The sequence below is a fragment of the Parambassis ranga genome, chromosome 21, assembly GCF_900634625.1.
Source record: "Parambassis ranga chromosome 21, fParRan2.1, whole genome shotgun sequence".
In the NCBI taxonomy this organism is placed as follows: domain Eukaryota; kingdom Metazoa; phylum Chordata; class Actinopteri; family Ambassidae; genus Parambassis; species Parambassis ranga.
In genome coordinates, this window is record NC_041041.1 from 7369410 (window position 1) to 7394611 (window position 25202).

The 25202-nt window shown below is 41.0% G+C and overlaps 1 protein-coding gene across 7 annotated transcripts in view; it reads right to left on the reverse strand.

Moving 5' to 3' along the window:
- Nucleotides 1-3884: 3884 nt before the first annotated feature.
- Nucleotides 3885-25202, reverse strand: part of caska (calcium/calmodulin-dependent serine protein kinase a) — a 92167-nt gene continuing 70849 nt past the window's right edge. The window contains exons 12-28 of one of the 7 annotated variants that reach the window (XM_028394370.1): nt 23938-24015; nt 21107-21154; nt 19804-19884; nt 17624-17812; nt 16996-17074; nt 16038-16123; nt 15848-15916; nt 13799-13867; nt 13124-13159; nt 11656-11697; nt 11006-11202; nt 9999-10114; nt 6805-6885; nt 6637-6717; nt 6351-6553; nt 5933-6016; nt 3885-4905 (exon numbers count right to left, since the gene is read on the reverse strand). In XM_028394370.1, coding sequence (XP_028250171.1) covers nt 4729-4905; nt 5933-6016; nt 6351-6553; nt 6637-6717; nt 6805-6885; nt 9999-10114; nt 11006-11202; nt 11656-11697; nt 13124-13159; nt 13799-13867; nt 15848-15916; nt 16038-16123; nt 16996-17074; nt 17624-17812; nt 19804-19884; nt 21107-21154; nt 23938-24015 — 1716 coding nt within the window. In that variant the 3' untranslated portion in view covers nt 3885-4728. The remainder of the gene's footprint in view (nt 4906-5932; nt 6017-6350; nt 6554-6636; nt 6718-6804; nt 6886-9998; nt 10115-11005; nt 11203-11655; nt 11698-13123; nt 13160-13798; nt 13868-15847; nt 15917-16037; nt 16124-16995; nt 17075-17623; nt 17813-19803; nt 19885-21106; nt 21155-23937; nt 24016-25202) is intronic. The other 6 variants (XM_028394374.1, XM_028394371.1, XM_028394373.1 and 3 more) reach the window with 6 other exon arrangements.

The following is a 25202-nucleotide window of genomic DNA, read 5'->3' on the forward strand; positions in this document are numbered from 1 at the left end:
AAGTTAAATTGGCACTAAAATACCTTTGACTCCCATTGAAAAATTGCATTTTGTAAAAAAAAAATCCTATAAATAATCCTTCAAAGCTGCAGCAGATATTTCACTGGATTGTTGTTAAAGAAGGTCTTCTCTTTCTTCACAGTGTGTTTCATGAATATCTACTGTAGGATTGTGGAGAAATTTGAAGTTAAATTGGCACGAACATCCCATAGACTCCCTTTTTAAAAATTGCATTTTGTAATAAAATCCTATAAATAATCCTTCAAAGCTGCAGCAGATATTTCACTGGATTGTTGTTAAAGAAGGTCTTCTCTTTCTTCACAGTGTGTTTCATGAATATCTACTGTAGGATTGTGGAGACATTTGAAGTTAAATTGGCACTAAAATCCCGTAGACTCCCATTGAAAAATTGCATTTAAAAAACAAACTTTAAATCCTTCAAAGCTGCAGCATATATTTCACTGGATTGTTGTTAAAGGTCTTCTCTTTCTCCACAGTAAGTTTCATGAACATCTACTGCAGAATTGTGGAGAAATTTGAAGTTAAATTGGCACTAAAATACCTTTGACTCCCACTGAAAAATTGCATTTTGTAAAAGAAATCCTATAAATAATCCTTTAAAGCTGCAGCAGATTATTGTTAAAGAGGGTCTTCTTTTTCTCCACAGTGAGTTTCATGAACATCTACTGCAGTATTGTGGAGAAATTTGAAGTTAATTTGGCACTAAAATACTATTAACTCCCATTACAAAATTGCATTTTTTTTAAAAAATCCTATAAATAATCCTTTAAAGCTGCGGCAGATATTTCACTGGATTGTTGTTAAAGGTCTTCTCTTTCTCCACAGTAAGTTTCATGAACATCTAGTGCAGAATTGTGGAGAAATTTGAAGTTAAATTGGCACGAACATCCCATAGACTCCCTTTAAATTTTTTTTTTTTTTTTTAAATTCCTTTAAATAATCCTTCAAAGCTGCAGCAGATATTTCACTGGATTTTTGTTAAAGAAGGTCTTCACTTTCTTCACAGTGTGTTTCATGAATATCTACTGTAGGATTGTGGAGACATTTGAAGTTAAATTGGCACTAAAATACTATTAACTCCCATTACAAAATTGCATTTTTTTAAAAAAATCCTATAAATAATCCTTCAAAGCTGCAGCATATATTTCACTGGATTATTGTTAAAGAGGGTCTTCTCTTTCTCCAGTGAGTTTCATGAACATCTACTGCAGGATTGTGGAGACATTTGAAGTTAAATTGGCACTAAAATACTATTAACTCCCATTACAAAATTGCATTTTTTTTTTAAAAATCCTATAAATAATCCTTCAAAGCTGCAGCATATATTTTACTGGATTATTGTTAAAGAGGGTCTTCTGTTTCTCCAGTGAGTTTCATGAACATCTACTGCAGGATTGTGGAGGAATTTGAAGTTAAATTGGCACGAAAATCCCATAGACTCCCATTGAAAAATTGCATTTAAAAAACAAACTATAAATAATCCTTCAAAGCTGCAGCATATATTTCACTGGATTGTTGTTAAACAGGGTCTTCTCTTTCTCCACAGTGAGTTTCATGAACATCTACTGCAGAATTGTGGAGAAATTTGAAGTTAAATTGGCACGAACATCCCATAGACTCCCTTTTTAAAAATTGCATTTTGTAATAAAATCCTATAAATAATCCTTCAAAGCTGCAGCAGATATTTCACTGGATTATTGTTAAAGAAGGTCTTCTCGTTCTCCACAGTGTGTTTCATGAATATCTACTGTAGGATTGTGGAGACATCTGAAGTTAAATTGGCACGAACATCCCATAGACTCCCTTTAAAAAATTGCATTTTTTTTAAATTCCTATAAATAATCCTTCAAAGCTGCAGCAGATATTTCACTGGATTGTTGTTAAAGAAGGTCTTCTCTATCTCTACAGTGAGTTTCATGAACATCTACTGCAGAATTGTGGAGAAATTTGAAGTTAAATTGGCACTAAAATACCTTTGACTCCCATTGAAAAATTGCATTTTGTAAAAAAAAAATCCTATAAATAATCCTTCAAAGCTGCAGCAGATATTTCACTGGATTGTTGTTAAAGAAGGTCTTCTCTTTCTTCACAGTGTGTTTCATGAATATCTACTGTAGGATTGTGGAGAAATTTGAAGTTAAATTGGCACGAACATCCCATAGACTCCCTTTTTAAAAATTGCATTTTGTAATAAAATCCTATAAATAATCCTTCAAAGCTGCAGCAGATATTTCACTGGATTGTTGTTAAAGAAGGTCTTCTCTTTCTTCACAGTGTGTTTCATGAATATCTACTGTAGGATTGTGGAGACATTTGAAGTTAAATTGGCACTAAAATCCCGTAGACTCCCATTGAAAAATTGCATTTAAAAAACAAACTTTAAATCCTTCAAAGCTGCAGCATATATTTCACTGGATTGTTGTTAAAGGTCTTCTCTTTCTCCACAGTAAGTTTCATGAACATCTACTGCAGAATTGTGGAGAAATTTGAAGTTAAATTGGCACTAAAATACCTTTGACTCCCACTGAAAAATTGCATTTTGTAAAAGAAATCCTATAAATAATCCTTTAAAGCTGCAGCAGATTATTGTTAAAGAGGGTCTTCTTTTTCTCCACAGTGAGTTTCATGAACATCTACTGCAGTATTGTGGAGAAATTTGAAGTTAATTTGGCACTAAAATACTATTAACTCCCATTACAAAATTGCATTTTTTTTTAAAAATCCTATAAATAATCCTTTAAAGCTGCAGGAGATATTTCACTGGATTGTTGTTAAAGAAAGAATGCCTTCTCTATCTCCACAGTGAGTTTCATGAACATCTACTGCAGAATTGTGGAGAAATTTGAAGTTAAATTGGCATTAAAATCTCATTGAAAAATTGCATTATTAAAAAAATTCCTATAAATACTCCTTCAAAGCTGCAGCAATCTCACTGGATTATTACTAAAGATGGCTTCAAGTGAGACATTTCCGTAATGATCTCAGTAAGCCGAATGCATCAAACTTTGAACCACAACCTTTCTAACTCTAACAGGACCTGTAAAGTAACAGATGATTGCTTGTATTGAACAAGGAAAGAAAAATGAAGAGCCACTCCAAAGTTGATGTTTCCAACACATAAAAGGAAATGTATTTTAAAAAATTGTTCATACTGAAGAGTTTTTTTTGTCATTGCAGAGTCATTTACACAGGGTGCAGTCTCATGTGGTTATTCAGCTGCACATGCTACCTCCTCTTCCCTCGCAACGTGGTCGCCTTTGCAGATAGTTGCAGATAGTAAAGAATACACTTGCTTCGCAGACAGTTACACAGTTTCAGATAAAAATCAACATTTTAACTCTCATTGATTTTTAAACTTGACTTGCACACTAATACTTTTGGACATCACATAAGGAATCAGGTGAATTTTCTGTGACAAATCGAAGAGAAAAAAAAATCAAGACTTTTATTATTGTTTTTTTTTTTTGTTTTTTTTACAAACACATCTCACATGGTCGATTTTTTTTTTTGGTTTTAATAAATTTGTTGTTTAGAAATGTCACCCGAAATGCAAAGTATGTGCATAGGTGTCAAGTCAACATCTGGCTCCGTCACATTTTTTTCTTGCCTCCCTCTGGTTTCTCTTAGATGAGGTCAGTCTTCCAAACAGCTGGAATGTTTTTTTTCTTTTAATATAAATATATATATAAATATATATATATATATATATATATATAAATATATATATATATATATAAATATATATATATATATATATATATATATATATATATATATAAATATATAAATATATATATATATATATATATATATATAAATATATATATATATATATATATATAAATATATATATATATATATATATATATATAAATATCGTCTTCTTTTCTTTCTCAGAGGTTTACAGAGGGACATGGGGAACACTGACTGACTGACAGCATGGAAGCTTGCAAATGTCCACATGCATGATAACCTCATTCAAATCTCTAAGACATTTATGGATTTATTTAGAAGAGACAGTACCTAGTACCTGGTGGGTCAAAGGTGTGTGTGCAGGGTCATACTGTAACTGTACCAAGCTCTAACGACAGGACAGATGAGAGGAAGTACCCTAGCATTACAGCTCAGAAAAGAACAGGGATGAATAAACAATGAGGACTGCTGACATGATCTACAGATGTGAAGACACTGCAGTGTATTTGTGTGCTTTTACTTCAGAATACCCACCGACAGTGTCTGTCTACAACACCCAACAGGACTACAATGTGATGTGAGGGTGGAGAGCTAGCAGTGCATCAACATGAGAGGATGGGACACAGTACTGTCTCTTTAAAACAAACATCTACAAAAATGTTCCTCCTAGCTAGAACAGACATGACAATATTCACTTGTTGTTTAACTCTTGTTTTTATACAACACTATGACTAGGTTGTCTGCAAGGGCAAGAGTCCGATCACTGTCTGCCTCTGGTTGTGTGGGCAGAGTTCAGAAGAAGGATTCCGGTTGGATGCTGTGGTGCTATCACAGTTCGCTGAGGGTGTTTTTTGATCAGGTGCAGTGTATAGAGAGGTTTCCCATTGGTCGGTGTGAACAGGTTTATTATTCTCATCTGGACAGGGGGAATGACAAGAGTTTGGCCAAAGTGTTTTTTCTTTTTTTGCTGAGATGGAGGAGCAGAAAGAGTAAAGGTGGAAGAGGTGGTGCAGGTCAGTAGACCCAGGACACAGGAACCCACTGGCTGGTGGTGCATACCAGGTCGATGGCCTCCTCCAGGAACCTGATGGTCTCGTCAATCTCATTGTTGATGATGGTCTGGTCGAAGTAGTGGGCGTAGGTCTTCTGCAGGATCTCGGATTCTTTCTGCAGCCGCTGAAGAGACTCGTCCTAAAAGGGAAGAGTAAGAGAGGGTCATACACACTAAGGAGGGCATGTATATGAGATCGATAAAGACCTCTATATACTGTGTGATAAGCCATCTAAGGACATGATCAACAACCTAGAACTATAGAAATAAGGTTCTGTGAGGGTTCCTTTAGTATTCCTAAAAATGAATGTATATTGATTCTTAATGCTTATGCATAACATGGCCATCACTGCCTTTTTCAAGTGCCTTTTTCAGCCTGTAGACCATTTCCTAATAAAAGAAACCTGTAAAAAAAAAAACAGTTTTTCTTCTTTTTATCAGCTGCTAACACAGACAAACTCCTACCTAGGGTAGAAAAAGACAGATAACTTCCAGGGCTGAATTGATTGCTACATTAGCTAGCAGTTTACAAGCTAATATTACAATCAGTTAAACACAGATACAGTTTCCACTTTAACTAGTGACTGCTTTTTAATAACCTGCAACAGGTCAGTAAGCCAGCTAGCTACGATGAGCTAAGACTAAGAGCAACAATGTTATTTGTAGCTTACTTAACAGCCACAGGTGTATCTATTAGTAGATCTGTTAACTTTGTCCACTCCATGGTACAATTACATCATGTTAGCCCTGCAGTCAGATCGCTGGGAATCACAGTGTGTAGAGGCCTTTACTCAGCAGAGGAGGAAGTGAAAGGGAGAAAAAAAATAACAGGAGCTGGCTCCATACTCACTAGAACCATACAGGGAACTTATGGCAGGGAATGCACAACGCATAAACAACACTACACAGTCTCTGTTCTGTCAGGTTTTACTTACTGGCAGTGTCCGACACCACCTGGGCATCTGAGCGGCGCGCCAGAGAAACAAAACACATGCAGCATGCAGAGAGGAATGAGACAAACAGACGACGGAACGAGAGGCTGCGGGCCCACATGCATGCTCTGTGTGCGGCGGCCTTAGGTAATGGCTTTGTTTTGATTTGTTGTACACAGCCACAACATGTAAATGAAAACCAAACAAACTGCCTCAACGTAATGTGCACACTTACCTCATTGATTCCTGGGGTGATGGTTGGCGCTGCGATAAAGACGACGTAAGGAGCAAACTCTGCTGTCCGCAGGACCTTCAGGGCCTGATAGGAAACAGGTGTTAGAGGCCAAATGTCCGTCTTTAATAAACTACACCACGTGTATTTACACTAGGGGTGTAAATAATAACCGATTTTAATAAGAAATCAGTTTTAATTTAAAAGACCCGAGTGCTTTAAAGAAGAGTAAAAACTACAAGAAAATGAAGTTTAGTTAAATATTGTTTGTTTTTTTGTCAGAGGGGCTTTGTATCATATCGTAATGCAATCCTACCATAAAAACTGAATCGTTCCATTTTAAAATGTATTGTTTCGGAATCGTTTCATACCCCCTGTATCAAGATACGTATCGGATTGTCTTATATTGATTTACACACACCTGAGGTTCTACGTCCAGTATAGCAACGAGTCCCTGTTGGTGGATCTTCCGAATGGTCTCCAGTCGCGTCCCGTACATGGCGTCCTCGTGGCTGCCATACTCCAGGTACTCATTGTTGCTGATGTCCTGCATCATCTGGTCGTGCGACACGAAGTAGTAATTCTTCCCATTCTCCTCATCCTTCTTCGGAGGCCTAGTTGTGTCTGCGGGATGGAGAATCACACACACAGGAAGTGAGGCAGTGTATTTCCTGTCACACATCAGGTCATTCTGTGATGTGTCTTACGTGGGATAGGGTAGGCGAATCTGTCAGGGTGTTTAGTTATGAGTGTGTTCTTGATGTGTCTTCTGCCCACTCCATGAGCGCCTGATAAAGACACACACACACAGTCAGAGGGATCAGATATGAAGGCAGACCTCCTCGTTCTATTCTGCTACATTTGGCGTTACTCACCTAATAAAACTAGTGTTTTCCTCTTAAAGGCAGGAAGCTTTACAACCTCCTCATACGTGACAAGATCTAGTTGGTCAAAAACTGCAGGTGAGAGAACAGGAAAAGAGAAGTAATTAAAAACAGGCGAAGAAGCGAGCGCTGGGACAAACGACAGCTTCAGAGAGTGAGGGAGGCAAAGCTACAGAGTCTTAAACACATCTAGTTACGATGTGATGAAGAGGAGAGAAAGACTAAAACTTCTCACTGGAAATCAGTGAGTGGAGCTGACAGCTTGGGTTCAGAGAGCTGGATCTATAGAGTTCAGCAGGCAGCGAGGTGCCCTCTGCAAAGATGACACTTCACATTTTGTTCAGCAGAATAATCATCTATAGCCTAATAATAATAATTGTTTGTAGTTTAATTTGACCTTCTTAAAGGTTTAAAAATAATCTGTGATATAACATATGACTTCCTCATGAGCTTAACTGTGAACCTTGTTTTCAGGAATATGACTAAAAGCCCGATAATGTGGATAATAAGCCTCTTTCCTGCTGCTCTCTATTTAGCTCAGATGTTAACAAATCTTATCTACTGCCATCATAATTATCCATCATAAGCAAAGGCACAGGGTGTCGGTGTGCAGGTAAAACTAGCAGACGGTGAAAGCTACAACAGCAAAAGCACCAGCTGATCACAGGTCGCTGTCAGTCTCACTTTGATCACATGCTAACGGTGAAAGCTACATTATAAACAAACATTTATACAAAATGCATTTCAAACCTGCCTGCAGGTTTTGTGGTTCACAAGAACAAACTCACTGTACTACTGTACTAAACCAGCTGGACGTTTTCACATGTTGAAGCAGAGCTGTTCACTGTACAATGTGTTCTCTGAAACACGAGCCTCGTCTCAAGGCGCTGACAGGAGAAAATACGACACCCACAAGTCACTAGGTTCTTCTGTGCAGCAGCAGCAGTAGCCACCTGCTGCCCAGACTCAATCATTGTTTACACTTAGAAAATTTTATATTAGTAGATCTGCTAATGTTGTCATACAATGACTGGACATCACAGCACACACAAACTAAACTACAAAGTTTCAGTTTTGTCTCAGTCTTCTGTTGTTTAGAAGAATAGCAACAGAAACAAAAGTGAAACGCTGGCAGTGACAGCTGATTTAATCTACAGGGTTAAATAAACAGAGAGAGAGACAGAGAGAGAGAGAGAGAGAGAGAGAGAGGTGGTTGCTGTCACTGGTTGTTACTTACATGCAGAGAGGCCGTTCAGTAGGAGAAAGCGAGAGAAATGAACAGGAGGGGTCATAACATGGTTACAACAGCAGAATTACAAAACGTTACAAACAGCAAGTTACAACAGCTGGGCAGCTGTGCAGCGCCGCACAGCACCATGGGAGACAATGTACTGTTGTTGCTGTTTCAGGGCACGTTCACACACACGCTGAGGGTGGTAATGACACCACAGAGCCTGGGTGTGACTGGTTTGAGATGGAGGATAAAAATGATTATTTCCTGGGAATATATCAGTCTTATCACCAGGTTTCTTCCTGTAAATGATGCTGACAGACATGTTTTGGGTCTTTATCTCAGTTCTTGGATGGTAAATATTAAAACAGACCCTGGAACTTCTGTTACTAAAGTCTGTTTTGTGGTTCAGAATGTAAACACACATCATGTTATCTTTGATTCTGATGAGAATTCCCAGGAAATAATGAGACATTTAGGTATGAAGAAGACTAAATGAATGGATCTGTCAGTAAGTGATGTGATGAATAGAATCAGTATTGATTATCCCAGGTTAAAATGTGGAATGGACCCCATGCATTTATGATTATATTCTATTTTGCATGCTAGTTAATTTCCATGCCTTTGTGTGAAGGAAAGGTTCACAGCTTCTTCAGCCAGGTGCCCATACCGACATTCAAACAGGTTTTCCTTGCTGTGACACTCCTCCCTGTTCATAATGAACCATTACAGTGCTAGAAAAACCTGCTTTAGACAACCTGCCCTTCAAATGACTGATGAGTCAGCTGGGTGTCAGGGTGCATGGGCTGACAGACATGCTTCTGAACTGGATATTCTGATGTACACATGCACACACATACACACACACTTCAGCCTGCCTTCTGTCACATCATCAGAACTGCATATATCATCTTTCATATCCCATAATCCTTTGAGATAAGCTGCACACACAGATGCAACATACAACAAAGAATTAAGTCTTTGTTTGCAGTCATCATCCCTTCCATTACTCTGTTTATACTTAACTACTCAGCTCACTTTACAGAAGACTGCACCGGAGTTTAAAGATCAAAACAAGCAGAGCCAGTGTGACAGGGTGTATAGATTTGGTTTGGCTCCTGATTTAGATTTGCTGCATGATGCCAAACACACCTGCTCCTCAGTGCACAGGAGGCGTGAAGCTCCAAGTGCACTAATTACAGACACGTGAGACCACGAAGCTCCTGGTTCAGAACTCCCAGCTGCACAGAGCCCAGTGTCCTGTGGAGTCACCAGTTTTTTCAGCTTGTTTAAACTTTACTTAAGAAATATCAACTTCTAGCAACTCTCTCTCGTTACATTTTGAATCTTTCTTTTACATGTGTGAAAAAAAATGCAGCACAGTAACACTGTAAAGAAGAGGACAAAAACTATGAAGCTACACAAGCTTACACAACAGAACCCTTGCTGACCACTTCCCCCTGTCTCAGCAGGGAACTCAGCCACAGCTCTGGTAACAAACACACGTCATCAGAAACATAGCAGTGATATCAGAGTAGTGATCACATATCTGCTGCAGATTCCTCTTTATTTGACACTGCATGTTTGCTTAAGAGATAAATGGTAAACACGTCCTACACGTCTTGTGAATGCAAATTAAAACTAAGCCCAAAAAAAAGGCAGAGATCTGTGGAGTAAACATCCACAAGCCGCCTGCATTTCCCTAAATCGCCCCTGTGCTCGTATAAGGTTTCTGCTGCACTGGCAGCTTTCTGTGTCATTCCTGGCTGTGGTCTCTGATACTGGAGAAGATCTGATTACATACAAGATCCATCTACTCACACACACACACACACACACATGTAAACATTACATACAGTGCATGCATGCTTGTAGGGAGTGATGGGACTGTCCACATGCATGTGAATATAGATGTGTGTGTGTGTGTGTGTGTGTGTGTGTGTGTGTGACGCACCTGCATTGTGCTTTGCCAAATACTTGTCTTTGTATTGTTTCTTCTTCTTGCCAAACCAGGTGCAGCTGGCCTGCTGCTCCTGCTTGGTCTTCTCCATGGCTATACAGGCCACTCTCCTACAACACAGACACACAGACAGAGTTGCAATTAATGTCAGGCTGATGTGTTGTAACAGTGGAAGAAACAAAATAAGCCATTATTCAGCTACACTTGTTTTTTGTTCCCATCACAGGAATCAGAGCTTCAGTCTCCAGAGGCTTGTTGTTCTTTCAAAAATATAGAAAAGGGGAACTTCCAGTGATAATGTGGAGGTTTTACTCAACATCTTCTGCCCTGCATTTCCTCCACCATCATCTGGCCTGTTTGCAGTGGACAAGATCAGCATTCACTCCTACGACGAACAATTCTGAAGCACTCAGGTATTTATCAGTCTAAGCTCCAGCCGGCAGTAAACCCATGCTAATTTGACTTCTTCTTTGCCACCTAAGCAACAGATTCTGTCTGTCTGGTAGCACATAAACATCATTTAGACCTTCACTGTTTACTAAAACTGTATTCCAGACACAAATCTGCAGGAAAGTCATGTTTACCCGTGTTTAAAAAAACATGTCCATGAATGTTATTTTTAGTGTAAAAAAACAGTACACAAAAATAGAGCTACATGAGAAATCCTCTGAATTTATGCAAAGTGAGATTTGAACACATCTCAACAGGTATATGGAACAAACAGTGCAGAATAAACCTAACACTGTATAATGAGCAGGAAGCGGGCAAATGAATAATGTCAAACAGAGGCCATCTTAAAGCGGAGGTAGCCACACAGCTGCAACCACTTGCCTACCCAATAATTACAGGTCTCATTTGGACATGACTGGTGAATGTGAAGATAAAATAAATAAATAGTCTGACTGTTTTCAGAACTTAGAACTTTACGTTCTTGTTACTTGTCCTGGAAATGTGGCTTTTGTCTTCCTGCTTTCATCCCTTTAAAAGTGCCTTTGTCTCACCATTCCTGCAGCTCTGGCGACGGGATGAGGCCCGCCGTGCCGTTTTTCGTGTTCTCCAGCTTTCCCTGCCACCAGTTGTGGTCATCCTTGGATATGATCTGGATGATGTCCCCCACTCGGAAGCGGATGCCGGCCTCTTTGCAGGGGATGAGTTCGTCTTTAGTGGGGTCATATTCAAACTGGGCCCTCACGTAGATCTGTGGTGAAACAGAGGTTACAAACGTGAGCTAACAGAGGGGGGAGGAGATCGGGGGAGGATGTGGATGATGGAGAGGGGTACAGGGAATGGAAAGAAAGATAAATGTGGCTACATAGTGTATGTTTTGCATATCATGACAATATAGGCAATGAGCAGTGGGTTCTCATGGGGCATGGGCTCATTGGGTGGAGGTAACTGTTGCTAACTTGGAAACAGGTTTCCATGGACGGGCTTTCTGCAGTGAGATTAACCTGCTGCTCAGCTGTTAATGAGCCTCTCAATACTGGTAATTACAGCACAGGCATTGTTTATGTGTCCATTAGATCAAAACAACAGTCATCCTGTTTTCGACACACTCATTACGGTTTTACACTGTGTGGAAGTCAGTTGGTACAAAAGTGTAGAACAGTGTTTCTTTTCTGGGGAAGTGGCGGTAAAGGCTGTCTCTTACCTTAACGGACATTTTGTCCTTGGTTGGAGGTCTGGATGCAATCTAGGATTTGAAAGCATCACACACATCATGCAATGTCTAAACAGCAGTATGGAGGCAGGGCGGGTGGAGGGTGGAGGTTAATGATGGTGTGACAGGATGAGGCTGGAGAACTCTAACAAACACTTTAAATATTTACTTGACACAAGTGTGAGTGGAGATCAGGCTCTGCACCTCTGAGCTTAGACTGTGACATGTTGTGACCTGCACTGCCCTCTGCTGGTGTATTTACAACAACCTTTGACAGCAACTGTGCTTTGATTTCCCTTTACAACATTAGAAAAGTGAGACAGCATGACGTTGTGTATTCATGTTAAAAGGAAACGGGGAAGAACAACACTGTGATGACATGAAATGGTTAATGGGAGACGCTGACACAGCATTTAGTTGGTATTGTAGCTGTATAACCAGATTCTCATGCATGTTACTACAATAATCTGTCTGGTCTATGGGTTCAACAATGCCTGTGCCATTGTTACCACGCACACAGTTTAACTGAAGGTAGTGAGGTGCTGTTGCGTCAGGCACCACAGTGATCACTGGCTTAGTGTAAAACAGTGAGACGTTTGGGGCTATGTTCAGATTTCCAAGAGCTGGTGTTGTTTTAGGTCTGTATGGTCAATCCTGAGACTTGACTTTTTCATAATTGCACCCGTAAAATGTTAAATATTATATAAATAGGTCAAGCAGTATCCTGGTCTAGCTGAGTCTACATAGCATCCACATTCACACTGTGTTGATCTGTTGGATCAGGTTGTTTTTGTCAGTCTGGTTTCAGACCGTGACACTCAGTGACCACTGCAGTGTGACTTCTGTGTGTTGTCCCTGAGGGGAGGTGTGTGAATGTGAGAGAGCACAGATGAGGGGAGAAAGATCATGAAGATGTGTGCGTGTTGTGAGTGACAAAATTGTTCTCTGGCTTCCTGCTCTTTATGGATCCAGAGACTGACTGCTTTGTTCTGACTACTTTCCTCTTGGACTTTCCTCTAAATCAATAAAATCTCATTTCCCCAAACACTCCTTTAAAAGTGAGTGTAATTTGAATCCAGATGCACTGTGTCTACGCCACTTTTTGTGCTGATAAAAGCTGTACAGCTGCAGCCTTATTTAATGTAAATTATAGAATTTAAATGTAATGCATTTTTGTCACAGGTGAGATTCCAATATTCTGAATGTCTCTGTGTGGGTATCCAAATACACATAAGTAGTTTTTGTAAGTAGTAGCAAGTAGGATGTCCTAATTGTTGGGTTTGGTTACATCATGAGTGCCTCAGTCAGCACCCAGTCCAAACAAACAGCTTAACATATATGAATCTAAATAATAAGATGTGAAGCAAGGGGGTCAAAAACCTAAATTGACACTTCTGTGTAAAAGGGAGGGATGCAGGAGTTACATAGGGGAGATAGTGAGTGAGTGACTTTTATTCACCTGGCGAGCCTTTGGCTGGATGGTGGATGGCAGGTCCTGTGGAAGGAAACCATTGATGACAGAGACATATAATTAAGCAAGATACAAACTTAAGACACAAAAGATATTCGCACATTCCTTTGCAATCTAGCTATAGCTCATGTAAAACAAAAAGACAGAGACAGGAAAGAGGTTTTCATCTGTTAAAGCAGATCTGGCTGTGGAGCAACCAAGCAAGCAGAGAGCAAGCAAAGCAGCTGCAGCATCAGCACGACCACAGTGTCTGTCTGGAGCCATGGCAGGGAAACAAGGGAGCTGCAGGACCTGATTAGGTTCAGTGTTCAGTGCAGAGTGAGAGTGTGTCCCCCTATTGTGACCACTGGAGGAGGCCCAGTGTATTAGCACAGCACGCAGCAGGCTTTATGAGGCACACCAATTTGTAAACTGAGATATCGGACACATTGGCTCGAACAGATGAACCGGGAAGAGGACACAGGTTCGACACGACCCGTCTACTTCTAAATCTCTCTACTGTGACCATCATAACTCAGTTTGAAACAGGAGTAAACACAAAGATGGAAAAACACATGTAAAAATACCATGACACATCAGTTTGGCAAATGAGACGCACTGGAGGGGAGAGAGGAGAGAGAGATGGTCTGTCTGTGGGGTTTTTCTCGGGGTGGGGGTCCTTACCAAGATAGAACTGTTAATGCTGGAGTGGCCATTGGCAGGGGACTGTCTGGAGGTTGTGGGGGACTCTTTCTGAAATAAGACACACAGGTCAGCAGTGCACAACCAGCACACGAGCACACACACACACTCACACTCTCGCTCACACATTTCTGGGCAGTGACAGATGGGGAGGGTATAATTGTAGAACACAATCGAGACCCACCGCAGGGTAGACGTAATGAAATGCATCAACCAAACGTACAGCAGCACCACCAGCCTTCCAACCTGCATGTCCTGTCATCACCACAGGGGGGCAATAGATTGACATGAGATGATGGTGAGGTCATCACTACCACAGATGGTCACAGCTCAGAGCCTCGACTACATGTCTCTGTGTGCTGCATGACCAAAGGAGCTGAAACTACAGTATTAACCCTCTGAACCCCAAGCAGTTTTTGACACTTGCTTAGTCACGGTGGGTTCATTCTTCAGTGCAATATAAAAACCTGCACCTCTATAGAAACAGCACAACTATGGCTACAAATGGAGAGAACTCAAACATGTCTTGGTGCAGTGTAAAACTGTCATATAAAGGCTTACATTACAAAACAGAGCAAGGTTGATTTGTTTTTTGATTACGGAACTAGAATCGGCAAGCATAACTACTAATGTTTCCAATATTTGAGTAGATATTGGAGCTCCATATGCTATAGCTATTTAGTCTATACGTCACTTGTAGAAAATTATCAGATTAAAAGTGCACACAAGCAGGTTTTGATGCAGACATTTCAAAATAAAAGCTCTCTTTTGTAGTTTAAACTTGTGAGTTTAACCTAAATACAGATGACCACACCAACCATGTCACCTATTTTAGTTTTTTTGCCAATCCATTCCAAAACATCTAAACTAATTACATATATGGTTTGTAAAGGCAAGGTGCCAAGGTGACACTTTGGATTTGAAGCTGCATCAGTTGTTGTTATAACTGCTTCCATTCAGTTTTATAAGTGCTGGTTTCTACTTATAGTGCCCAAATGCAATTGTGTTTTTGGACTTTCCCTGGAAAAGTCCAGAAGTGTGCTATTTAAATAAAGAATATACACTGCATACCAATAAAATGGTTCATAAACCACAAGGTTTATTTCTACATGTATTATGATGCGCGCCTTACGGTCAGTGCTCAGGGCGAATGAGAACGTTCTCATTGTATTTTAAGTCTTTCGACACACATACTTACTGTTATCATTGTGTTTGAGGAAGATGGTGTCTAAACAGTGTGCCTCTGTGACCGCAGCGTAGCAGTGTGTTAATCAATAGCTCTTAAAAAGAGGGTGGACTAAACTAAATTGTTTGCAACAAATGCCTTAAGTTTTGATGTAAATGAACCTTTTAAACATAAATAAATATTAAAAACATCATAAAATAGTAAGAGGGCCATGAATAGGTCCATAAAGGTTTCGCAGAACTATGATAGAATTCTTTTTAGTCAGACCAGTGTTTCTTGTGTTTTACCTTGACATGTTTCGACTACTTCCTGCAGTCTTCCTCAGAAGTCACATGATGTTACGTGACGTGCAGGAAGTAGTCGAAACATGTCAAGGTAAAACACAAGAAACACTGGTCTGACTAAAAAGAATTCTATCATAGTTCATAAATAGGTGAAGACCAAATGAACCTTATCGAAATAAGGTTTCGCAGATTTGAGGTGTTACTCTTATTTTGTCTACCTAGGTCTGAGTTTGTCTTTGGACAGCAGCAGGTCAGGATCACACAGAGAGGTGTGGCTCCTTCACGGATCAGTGCGGGAAGGGTGGGAAGGGAGGAGAGAAGGAGTTCCGGTATCTTGGTTGTGAAATTGGTGTGCTGAATATCTGACCCAGCCTTAGCAAAACACAGCAAAACACACACAAAAACACACACAGTACACCCCATACACACAACATACTTGGGTTACACATCCCCACACAAGCGCTCGATGACCAGGCAAGCAGTTAGTAACCAGATCAGGAGCTCACAATCAGAAGTAAAGAGGAAGAGGAGGAGGAAGAGGAGGTGAAAGAGAGGCGTTACCTCATACGAGGAGCCCTGTGTCCGGTAACTCGGTACTATTTTGAAGGTGATGCTGCCTCGCATCTCCCTCTGTGGACAATAAACACACACAAGCGTACAGATACATACCATGAGTTTCATGTTATCTTCCCCTCAGGATGTGGCATTTTACAGTGATGGAGTGATACACTTTGTAATCTCACACACTCACCAGCATCTTCTGCAGTTGCTCAACAGTCTGGTTGGCCACACTGATGCCGTTTATTTCCCTGATCTCATCTCCAACATGCAACGTTCCTGAAAGGAAACGAGCAAGAGAGAAAGAAAGAAAAACTTCTCATGAGAGCCACACAGCGTTTCATTTGCCCTTTTTTAAACAAAAAAAAAACATTCTTTGTAAGTGAGATGGCTTTTCAAGAAGCACATGATAATCAACTGAGAGTTAACAGTGTCACCTTGAGCTTTGAGAGAATAAGGAGGAATTTCTTTATGAAAAAACACCTGAGTTTTCTGCCTCCAGCATAATTAATAACAGTAAATCTGCAAAACCATTGAAGTGAAGATGAAGTACCCGAGATAATACATCATGAATTTTGTGACAAAGTTCCAGCTGAGGATTAATGCGGTGAACATGCTCATGTTCTACATGTCTTCTAAAGCTTTGTATCTATACACTGAACATACAGAGTGTTAACTTTATATTATCATGTCTTTTTTTGGATAAACTGCTCGTTCTAAAAAAATAAAAGAAAAGAGCAGTTTTGTCCAAAAGGTTCACTTTCAGGAGATAAGCAGCAAAACCTCAAACTACGGTTTAATTTTAAAATTAATAGTTCGATTTTCTCTCAGTCTCAAGCAGTCATGTGACTTTTGTAGCCCTGATCATGTGATTTCTATGTGTACTTCTTGCCAGGGTAATTTCCTGCTACACTTTGTAGAAGGTTTGAACATGGAAATCTGTTTTTTGTTACCAGCTGATGGACTTTTTTCAACAAGAAAATCACAGGTGTTGGCTCAGGCGTATATGAAGAAGAAACCATTGTTTATTGTGACTAGTTTACAGACCTTGCTTAGTACAGGTCTCTGCCCACATGGACTGGACTTGTGAAGTGTGAAAATGAGTCATTGTGTCTGAAATGTAAAGCTGCAGGCGTAAACCTGGGCTGTACCTTGTCTGTGGATCATTCCTCCGTGCATTATCCTGGCCACAATGCAGTGGTTCGAGTCGTTCATCTTCAGCGTGATACCCTACAGTGAATCAACACACACAAATCTGGAATCAGTGCAAACAGCCTCAGGTTCCACACAGTCACAATAAGTGAATACAGAAGAAAGTGTGCAAAAGTCTAATGCAGCAGATTGTTACAACGCAATGCTATAAGGGAGGCCTAAAAATAAAGCCAGTTAGTCACAAAAACAATGAAGAGTTCTGCAGCACACAACTGGAGGTCTGATCTAATAGCTTGTGAAAGTATATACCTCCAAGCTGTTAAAAAAGGACAGTTTGGTCTGTGCAGGACTTCCTGCTTATCAGACAGAGGTCCTGTCACCTAGCAACCTGCATCTGATATTTTCATGTTTACTCTCAGACCATTACAGTTCAGTTTGTGGAGACCACTGAGTTGTGTTTTAAATTAATCCATGCATTTACTTCCTGGGATATGTTGCCCTGTAAATAATCCACCTGATGCATCTGTTGCTGCCAAAATAAGGACCTAGAAGGAGCCTTCAAAATGAACCCATCCTGCAACTGGTCCTCTGAAAGGTGCATCCCTTGACTTGAGTGTGATATTGTACCATGGGCTCGTCTGTGTTCTTCTGGAACTGGACCAGGCGGACTCTGGTGACGTTCTCCAGGTCCATGTCTCCGTTGGCGCTCTCTGGAGAGTCTCCGTTCAGGTAGGGCGAGGTGGGTGGAGGCGTCACACGCAGAGCCTCGTCGCTGTAAACCTCGTGGGCCACCACGTCGTGGGCCTGCAACAAGGCCTGTGGACATACAACATACTGCTGAGTGGACAAATTACAGTATGAAAACAACAAACATGGAGCACTTCCATGTGGCTCTGCTCTGGTGCACTAATTGCAGGATCCTTTGGACCAGACTCCCACGCTAATGGAGTGAAATAAAAGTAATTTCAGCTTGAAAACTCATTACAATGTGGAATGTGTGGACAGTATTTTATGGCAGTCATCATTCTCCAGAGCAGGAGGGATTAACTCTGCTCTGCAGTATGTTAAGGTGTTCTCTCTCCTTTCCACAGGTGCTGCTCATTTGTGCGAGCTGAAGCAGCAGGTCTTGTGTCAACGCTGCCTCACAAATGCCCACAGACTGCTCGACTTCACTCATCTGACAACCACAGAAGCCCCTGAGTGGCACTTGAACAAACCGGTCTGAACTTCAGAAGACAGCAATCAAACCTCAACAAAAGAGGAACCCTGTCACCGTCTTCCCCTCAGCAACACAAACACACATTTGAGGAAGGGTAAGCAGGGCAGCAGCAGCGTCTCTAACTGCCATGTCAAAAAACATTATGTAAGAGAGAAACTGTATGTTCTAAGAAATCCAGAGGAAGGAGAGGTTGTGTGTGTGATGGTGCACTAATGAGGACAGGGTTAAGGGGTTAACTGATCATGCTGTGTGGGTGTGTGTGTTAAAAAAAGAGGGGAAGAGAAGCAGAGCAGAAGCGAAAGACTGGTACTCTAGTTTTGACTGGTTAGTTTTAGACTGGTTTACTAAAAATGTGTTTTCTGCCAGATCCTGTTCTCCGAGAAGACATTTTCAAAAGTCACATTGCAGAATGTTTCTGACGTGGAAATTATAAATGACAAAGTTTGTAGAAACCTGTAGAAGGTTTGATACATTTTACCACCACCACACTGATTAACACCTAATATGAAATCCACCCCCAACCTGAAACTAAGAACTGTAGGACTACAACCCCCTTTGACTCATTGAATTCATCATAAGTGCTCATTTTGAATAATTGATCAAAGAAATTGATTTCTTTTATGATTAGAGTCCTCTCTGCTTCTACCATCATTAAGCGTGGGAAGCAGCTAGCCTGGCTTAAAATCCCATGACCAATCTGCTGTGAGAAGAGCATGAGACATGATAAAAAGCTGCTTTTGATTGTATTTTCTGTGTGTTGTTACCACTCAGATCCACATGCAAACACATGAAACCTCAGCACGGTTCGTCTGGATTTTGCTCTCCCTTGAACTCGCTGGAATGCGGAACACGTCAGTTTGCGCTCTTGTTGCGTCCTGAAGGAGCCAGGCCTCTGACCCAACACAGCACATCGCATCAGAACACGCCTTACTGACCTTCATCCACACCTCCCCTCCTTCCTCACCTCACAGTCCAGACTCGCTTCTCATCTCTGCATTCCCCTTACACTCCCCTCCTCCCCTCTCTGACAGTCTGTCCATCTGATATTGAGCAGGTCATTGATCAGAGATGGAAATCAGACACATTAATGTGATGGGATTAGCAGGGGAGGCCGCTGACAGCCATAGAAGGACTTTCCCCTGACTGGATTAAATCCTGCAGGTCACCTCGGCAGACACTTTGAACAGCAGAGGCACTGTTGAATGTAGAAGATTTGAGGTACTTGAACTTAGAAAGCCAAATAAATATCATTGTGTGTACGTTCTACGGTATCTGAGGGTCTGATACATCTCGCTCCGACCTTGTTGGTGGCAAAACATTTTGAAAAAAAAGGGAAGGAGTCATAAATCTTTCTGAAACTGACACAGTTCCTCCAAATCATTTAGCACCTTTACACCAATGCAGCAGAAACAAGAGCATTAGGGAAGTAGAGACTGACACCTTTCTGACTGAACAGAGGCTGGTCAGGCCTGCTGTGCTGAACATAGTTGGATTATTCAACAGCAACACTAAATGTTTGAAAAAGAACCACCTTCACCTGTCTTTGAGGTGTGTATGTGTGTGTGTGTGTGTGTGTGCATCAACTCACCATGAAATGTGGCTGGGTCAGTATCCGTCTGAGTTCTTTAGCTTCGTGGTTCTCTGGGTAGCAGGAGATCTCTTCCAGTACCTGAGGACACAAACACAGGACGAGTTAAACCGCAGCAGCTTCTCTACCTGCACAGCCCGCTGTCCCTGCTGTACCCCACACAGTGTATGTGTGTGAAGAGCGACCCAACAACCTCACAGTCCCCTCTTGTTAGACTTCCCCTGACTCCTCCTAAACCTTCACAGCCTGTATGAGGCAAAGATTGGACTCCACATACTAAATCAGGGAATCTGGTCAAGGATTAGCTCCTCCTCTTTCTCCTCCCTCTGCCCTTTTGACATGACTTGGTTTGATGTCAGCTCCAGTTATGTTGCGCCTGACTGCTGAATGTGGCATTGTAGAGGTGAGGCCTCTGCAGGGGTGTGCATGTGTGGTGGAGTTATGATGTACTCTCTATCTCAAGTATGCTTGACAATCGATGTGTGTACATCTAAGTGTCTCTGAAGGGCTATTAGGTGTACTTGAGTGAGGCATACATACAGCAGGTCCACCTCATGGACTAGTGGCTCATGGCTAATTTTCATTGTTGATGCCATTTTAATCTTCAAGAGAAACATCCACAGTAAATAAATGTCTGTTAATGCTGATAGAAACTACAAAACAAAACAAAGAAACTTCAGAACCTGCCTGAGAAATATCAAGACTCTACATCACTTTAGTTTCAAGGTAACCTATTTGCAGCTGTCTGTGTATCCATGAAAAAACAGGAGGTGCTAACAGCTACAGATATCATAAAAAAACAAATCATTGATTAGCTCTTGCTCTCCTGATGGTATCATAATGGTTCCCACTTTGGACTCTTTGCTGGTGTGAGCTGAAGAAATACGAAGGACAACCTGTGGAGAAGGTTCTGCGAAATGTACATTTATATTGTTTAATGCCTACACACACAAACACACATATATATGTATATAAAAACTATAAATAGTATTTGACCTTGGTAGTATGCTTTAAAAATTTCTAAGATTTATGTGAAATTATAGAACTACTTTGGCTTCTTTGCGGCTAGGCCACGTATGCTGCCTTACTGACCATTCCAGTCCCTGAAAGCATAGAGCACACCAGAGATTTTGACTTTTTATCGTTTTCATCGAGATGAATTCACAGCAGTATACACACGTTATTATACCAGGACAGCACGCTGCCACAAAGCTCTCAGTTCAAATAGCTTCCACTGAGTTCAACATTTTATCTCTCTCCGCAGCAGCATTGTGAACACAGCAGGATTGTGATGAGCTCTTACATATTCCAGATGTTTCAAAGCGCCACTCGCTCCATCTTGGGAGGAACTCTTCAAGTGAAGGAAGACACAGGAAGATGGGTTATACAGGCCGTTCTTTTCAAGCTTCACATGTGAGAGTTTAAAAGGTCAGTGATGACGGGGGAAAGTGAAACTACACCTCTGCCTTTCATCAACAACAGCCTGCTTGTGGGATTAGTATCTACTGTACAGCCAAAGCAGAAAACTCCCAGAAAAGAATTCTGACAGAACAGATTTGGTTTAACAGTGTTGAGGTTAAAAATTATTTTGTGCAGTCAGAAAAAAGCTTTTTAAAAAAAAATGAAAATAAAACCATAACACTACCTTACTGTGGTAAAAACACCACTAAAGTCTGAGTGCATTTCAGCATCAGCCAGAGTGAATCAGCAGACAGAAGTGGAAGGTTTAGTGGGGGTTTGTCCCAAAAGACAAAGACAATAAAGATTAAATGATGAGTTACTTTGAGGTCAAACTGCACTGAAGGAGCCATGAGCCACTGCTCATTAAGCAGTTGCTATTTAAGTCAAAGAAACCATCATCCAATAAAAAGCTCTGAAGCTACTTTCACCATGATGTGCTGTGCTAGAACTCCTGACTCACACGATCATTACATCAGTCTAGAGGAAGAGTAAGTCACAGCAATTCACAAATGTGGTGTGTGGAGTTGATCTGCCACCCAACCAGTGAAGAGAAGTAATAAAAACAGTGAGTTGACATAAACAGAGCAGTCACCACCACCGGGTGGTTAGGGGTAGGTTAAGGGGGGTCTTGATCATGATCGTCAAAGTGACGTCATGTCATGGGTGGTTGGAAAGCTTGCCCCCAAATTAGGCCAGCCCCAGTTCCAGAGCTCAAAGACTGGATTCAGGAGGTATAAAGCAAAAGGTGTTCTGGTTGGTCAGACAGGAAGTCAAAAAAGGTACTAAGTGTGGGACCCTGGAAGTAAACCCACAGAATGATGTTAGTGGCACATTTCAGGCCGTTTGGAGTAGATACCAGGGTTAGGGTTAAAATTACAACACAACTCTTGATCCATCTCAGCTGATTTAAGGAGGAAAATGTGAAGCAGGCTCTGTGAATGTGTCAGACACAACGCAGCAGAGCTGTGTTAATTAGCCAGATCTCTTTGACATGAACCAAAGCCACATAAAAACAGAGCCCGCTCCCTTTAAATGGTTTTCTCTGCCTTAACAGCTCTGGGATTTACGACGCCAGCGCTCACCCACTCCCTCACTGTACAGACTTTTTTAATTGCTCCCTCAACAAAGCACACAGAGTAAACATGGCAGCGTTTTGTGTACATAAAAAACCCACACAATGCACACCACTGATTCAGGACTCCCTATGCTGTCACCCTCCTTGTTAAGCACCAGTATCCTGCACCACTGTTGCAGGTAAACACACCAACATGTGAGTTCATCATCACTTGCAGCCCCTGGAGACCAAAGTGCAACTCTATGCAAGACCACGCTAACAGCTGACAAATAAACCACCATTGTGTGTGTGCTGCACTTAACAGTGTTTATAATGAGGAAGGTCAAATATAGAAGCTCCAGATCTTTATGAAAAGAGCCGAGTGTAAACTGGTCACAGTGTTCTGACAGCACATCCTGAAGAAATAAAACTCAGGAGAGGAAACGTAGACCCTGTTGCTTCACACAGCGAGGCTTGGCCAAAAATAACATGCATTTATTTATGTCTCATTAATACTACAGTTTGCAGTGTTATTATGTCCATAAGGGTCTTCCCTCCAGGCTGTAGGATTAACCTCCACTAATCAGATGCACTGTAGCCTCTAAAGCATCACCCTAAAAACTCCCTCGCTGATGCTAATAATACCAACTATGAATAGACTTCTGTCCTCTCAGATTCTGTTTACAGAAAACAGAGCAGTGAAGGGAAGGACCTTAAACACTGGAATAGTTTTAGAGAAAATAAGCTTTTGCAATGACTCTACTCTACTCTGTCCTTGTGCAAAACCAAACTTCATCAGTCTGCTTTGTCTTGAAATCTCTGTTTCCACCCACAAGACGATAACATAAAAAATAATTCCAAACAGAAAGAAACACCTGAGGGAGCTGAGATCCCCAAAACGTCAGCTTAACTGTAAGTAAGAATATACACTGAAAGAATCCTGACCTGCCCCGCAGAGAGGTCTTCTTTGTGCACTACAAACTGCCCTGAAAGAGTTCCATGGCATGTGTCAGTGGTTAAACAGACACAGGCTGCAATAAGTCCAAAATGTCTGTAAATGCCCATAGAAAGCACAGAAACAAAGACACTTTTGAACCCGCTAAGAAATGTAAAGATTTTACATTATTTTAGTTTCAAAGTAATTCATTCAGTTGTCTGTGCACAAGTTCCTGCAGTGAAAAACATCTGTTGCTATTAGACCGTGAGTCCTCCAACAACGGCAAAGAAGCTTCCAAGAGCAAGGGCAGTACATAAGAAACGCCCACTGTCAGATCTGTGTTAATATATGATCTATATATCATTTGATTAAAAGAAACACAACCCTAAATACAATGTTTTTGTCCACTGTTTATGAAGATTATTTTTCATTATTTTTCACATTCTTTAATTCTAAGTATCACTGATGCCACAGCGAACACACCTCGAGCAGCCCCACATTGAGAAAGGTGATTCAAATCATCCATAGCAGTGATGAGTTAGAGCTTTAGTGAGCCAGAGTCTAGAGATTAGAGCAGCCCGACAGATGTGTAGAAAGAAAAGCCAGCTTCTACTGAATCTGTGTTAAATTCATTCATCTTGCACACAAAGCATGTGAAGACAGACGGGAGGCGTCCTCTCACCTCTTTGGCTCTCTGCACAGCATCACTGGGGGGGTTTCTGATCTGTGGGGACGACTTGGTGTTGATCTTATCGTAGAGCTGAAAGCAAAGACAGACATCAGTCAGTCAAACCGTGTGACAGTGAACAACACAGAGGAGCTTCCACATTGAGGTCAATGTGACCGATGACATCCTGTGAACAGCTGACTGAGATGAAGCTCGTCACAGCTGCACCTTTATCAGTCCATCAGCGGGTTGCAAAGAGAACCGGAGAGCAGGTGAAAAAGTTCTTTTTGTTCACATGAAAATGATCGACTGGTAGAATGAATGTTTTTCTGTTGAACAGTTATTACTTTGTGTATCCAAGTGCAACTGTTTGGTCATGATGCAGACGATGTGAGGCAACACCACAGTTTTTTCCTGAAACTGCTGCAAGAGTCTGTAATAATTAGTCAATCAGAAATATTCAACTTCTTCAGAAAACTGTCAACACAAATGAAGCCACATACATTCTTAACCAGTTGTAAATAGACGCCTGGTTAAACACGTTATAAAGCACAGGTTGTGCTTTATAACTAATCATTCGCACATTTAAAGGCAGAAATGTTCAAACTAGTTTAAAAAGGTCACTGAATACTAACTTGATTAATACTCTTCCTCCCTCCCTGCTGGGGTTTGAGCATCAATGCCTCCTTGACATCTAACTGCTAACTAACAGAAACTGTTTCTCTGTGACTGAAGGACGACAGACACAAGAGCTCTGTTTATAAAAACCCAGCTGACTAATAAACTTGACTGATCCCAGTCAAGCATGAGCGTGGGTGCATTTAAGACTGTGTTTGTAGACAAAATGGCCCTGAAACGGAGAAAACAAAGGCAGCAGCTGCAGCTCATACCAAAGCGGAGAGTGACGCAAACCAGCCACATAAAAAACTATTATCATACAAAAACCAGCGACCATGTAATGTATGATGAGCAGCTTGTATTTTCACTTAACCTGCATAAACAGGGAGTGCACAGAGAAACGCACTCAGACACAAACAGCCCATTTGTCCCAGACTGTTCAATGCAACCCTGAGAGTGCTCTGTTCTCACAGCAGCATCAGACATGTGATCATCACGGAGCACATGATGATAAACAAACAACTGTGAACCTTTAAAGTCTTTTGTGCATTTGAGTTTTTCTCAGGACTTCAGGGGTCTTGTTTGTTTCTACATAGAAAGTAGAACTACAGCAGAAATTATGAAGGAGGATTACAGCTACTGTAAAAAAATAATTTTAAAAA